General features: G+C 37.7%; 1 protein-coding gene across 1 annotated transcript; it reads left to right on the forward strand.

Annotated features, from left to right (window-relative positions):
- Positions 1-1,102: 1,102 nt before the first annotated feature.
- LOC117933167 lies at positions 1,103-1,540 on the forward strand. The gene has a single exon (XM_034854561.1). The coding sequence runs from the start codon at positions 1,103-1,105 to the stop codon at positions 1,538-1,540; it is 438 nt and encodes a 145-aa protein (XP_034710452.1).
- Positions 1,541-3,607: the final 2,067 nt, after the last annotated feature.

Consider the following 3,607-nt stretch of genomic DNA (forward strand, 5'->3'; position numbering starts at 1 on the left):
TTGTCTTGGGAAGACTTAGCTAAGAAACTGTGCATGAAATTGATGATCATGAAAGTTTTTCAAGACCCTGGAGCCTGAACCAGAATGCCACCCCTAGGATTTTCTGCCTCTAAGTTACTTATCATAAAATTAAGACCTCCATTTGACGGGGGTTTACTTGCATGTTGTGCCTTATCTCCCATTTTGGTGTCTACTTTCCTGGTTATCTATGATTGATTTCGAATTCAGCATTATCTTCAAAGTTGGCTTTTCAAAGTTAGAATTATGCTCTGGGGAGATTGTTGGCACTTGCTTTCCTAAAAGGTACGCTTTCAGAACTTTTCACATATAAAATTACTCTGCAACGCCCGATCAGGAAAAAAAGAAAAAAAGAAAAAAAAAAACTTAGGCATTAGAGGAGGTTGCTCAGAGCCACATCCGAGTGAACTTTCTTGTAGGAACAAAGGAAGGTTGCTGATCAGAAGAAGTAGTGCTCGAGAACCCAACAATTAGCGTCTTCTGTGGGAAGCGAACAACTAGTTTTTATCTCGAACTTGAAAGCTTAGCAAGATGACCGACAACCTATCTCACTACCATTTGCTAGACATGGATAGCACATCCATTCCTCCAGATACCAACAGGCTGGATGCATTGTGCGAAGAATTTGAGGGACGACAATTGCAGTAGAAGAGGAGGCTAGATTCCCTTCTCGCACAAACTAAGATCCTCAAATAGGAGAACGCCCTACTAAGAACTCAGCTTAAGACTTAGCAGACCTATATGCAACCTTCACACCAAGCAGTGTGCGAAACAGGGAAAGGGAAAAGGGAAAGGTTAGTTAGTTATCAGTGTAAAAAGAATGTTCTAAGTCACAATTTAATTAGTTTGATATTAATTTATGTACCAAATTAATGAAGAAAAAGAAACTCACTCCATTTATTAGCATTAAACTTAATTTATTACAAGAGAATGAAATCAGCAAATGAAACCGAAACTATTTCCACCACTTTTCCCACGAGGCATACATATATATAAGAATCTTTTCACCCCATCTAATTACCTCCATCAAAAAGATATATTTTCCCACAACTCTAGACATATTTACTATTCACAAACATAGATCATGGCCAGTTTCTGCAAGGTCTCTATCATGGCATTCTTTCTCTTAGCGAGTGGGGCTTTCCTGTCATCACCAGCACTGGCATTCGAAGCCAATGAACAAGACTTTAGCCTCGCATTAGAACCTTCTTCCAGCAGTGACCAAGACATTATTCCACCAGCATTACGCCATTATTTGTTTCAATGCCTCGAGAAGCTGGGTGAAGAATGCAGGCCATTGTTCTTTGCTAGAATATTCATACGTGAAAAAAATGAGATCCCTACTAGTTGTTGCCAAAACCTGGTGCAGATGGGAGATAAATGCCACACTGCAATTACCAATGCTGTAATCTCGAGACCTGAGTTCAGTGGCAATGCAACCTTATTTCGTACAAGATCTGACGAGACTTGGACGACCTGTAGCCAACTCGTAGAGGCTATCTCTCCAGGCCCGTCTGCTTAAGATTATATTTTAATATTTTGTTTACATGGATGTAAGAACATATTTATTAATGAATAACATGGATGGTAGGTATGTGTACTTGTTAGTATAATCATATTAACAGTTTCTCTCTTTTGTTTTGAAATGATTCTTATTGCATGGTTTCTGTTTCTTATGCCTTTGACATGGTAAGGCTTTGAATTAGACTATTAATGGAGCACTAGACTATTAAAAGAGTAAACAAGTTGAGGAGTAGGTTGGTGTAGACCCTCAATTTTGTCCCTTTAGCACATGCCTTTAAGTTCATTTCCAGTGCTCTATAGTAGTTCCTTGGTGGCCCATAGCTACTCATACTATTTACTTTTTCTGAGCCACCTCGGACACTCTGGTTGAGGGATTGCCTAATCCCTTATTGTTATCCTTGATAGTCTTGATTTAGACTTAGGCCCACTTAGGCATCCTAGGCCCATTTAGATACACTTGGCCCATTAAGCACCACCTTAGGCCCATTTAGATGCACTTGATACCTTCTAGCTTGCACACATTCACCCTAGGTTACTTAGACACTCTTTCAGAATAGGTTACTTAGACACTTCTTTTGGCATAGTTCACTTAGGCATGATCTTGATTTTGGTTACTTATTTTTCAGGATAAGATGAGTGTTGGCTTGATTTTTTATTGCATGAATGAATTTTCTGATTTTTAAGTTTGACATTTAAATTATTATAATCCATTGCATTAATTTAATTTCTTGATTTTTCCTAATTGCATACGTCTAATATTTATTTTTATACTTTTATCAATTTATTTGTTTATTTACCTACTTATTTATTCATTCTTTAATCCCATAAATTGAGATATTGGATTTTGTGGCTATGTGATTTGACATTTTATTTTATTTCATTATATTTCATTTCGATCATAACTCACATTTCTTATTTCAATTTTATTTTTAATTTTTGCATGAGACTTGGAACCATCAAGGAGAGAAGATCATGACCAAATAAAGAGACTTGGAAAGAATCCTGCAAAAAAAAGGAAGGAAGATATCACCATGCAAGGATGGTAAGTGGCCAGCACGCATGTGAAAGATCTGGACAGTCCACATATTGAAGGATCCCCACAGTTGCAAGGTGGGAGCAGGTATGGAAGGAAGGTTTTTTAGCAGATTCTTGAGGAACTGAGGAGGAGTTCTGATCGTGCTGGACTTTTTTGGAAGAGAAAGATGACCAGATTTTGGAAGGGGGTATGATGGGATTTTTGAAAGGGGGACGGACCAGATTTTTGAAGAGGGACGGACCAGATTTTTGAAGAGGGACGCACCAGATTTTTGAATGGAGATGCACCAGATTTTGGAGAGGAGCGGACACCATTCTGATCAGGATAAAGGTGCAATTGCACCATTGGGAAGACGACCATCAACCAGCCGCACCATTTTTGATACATTTTCAGTGCGCATTGAAGAGAGGAAATGAAAACTGACAGCAACATTGGCATCCCGATTCTTGAACCTCCATGATTTGTCTACCTCCAATTTGCGCATCAATTCTTCATCCACGCATGAGGAGAAGTGGACATGTAGTCCACCCAATTTCAACCCATTGATGTTAGTTTTAAATTAAAACTACTTTCAATATATCATATGTGACTTACCCACATTCTAAAAATTAACAACTTTCAATATAGTTTTATTTTTCTTTTTTTAACAATATATCATGGCACCTTTGGGGTGATCTCGTAGTTCCTATGGGTGGAGACGATGGGGTTGGTACATAGATTTTCCTTCGCATTTTGCTTAAAGGGCTACAATGCCGAGAATAGAACTCTCCCTCGGTCAATGATTTTCAAAGTTGCCAACTGGTTTTTCCCCTGCAACTTTGATAGTAATGAGACATAGTGATAACAATGATAAGAGTAATTGACACCATGGTGGTGGGTTGGATGATCTTTCTACACAGAATTCACCTTTTTTAAAAGCATGTTGGATTGAGAAAATAAAATCTGCATGTTTTTTAGTTTTTAGTTCTTCTATTTAAACAATGCTAAATTCAAAATAATAAAAGATATTAGATTTTTTTTAGAGTGTTT

Source organism: Vitis riparia, chromosome 16 (assembly GCF_004353265.1).
Source record: "Vitis riparia cultivar Riparia Gloire de Montpellier isolate 1030 chromosome 16, EGFV_Vit.rip_1.0, whole genome shotgun sequence".
NCBI lineage: Eukaryota > Viridiplantae > Streptophyta > Magnoliopsida > Vitales > Vitaceae > Vitis > Vitis riparia.

Excerpts from the sequence above, each read along its gene's own strand:
- LOC117933167 (XM_034854561.1), top strand. The coding sequence starts at position 1,103 with ATGGCCAGTTTCTGCAAGGTCTCTATCATGGCATTCTTTCTCTTAGCG.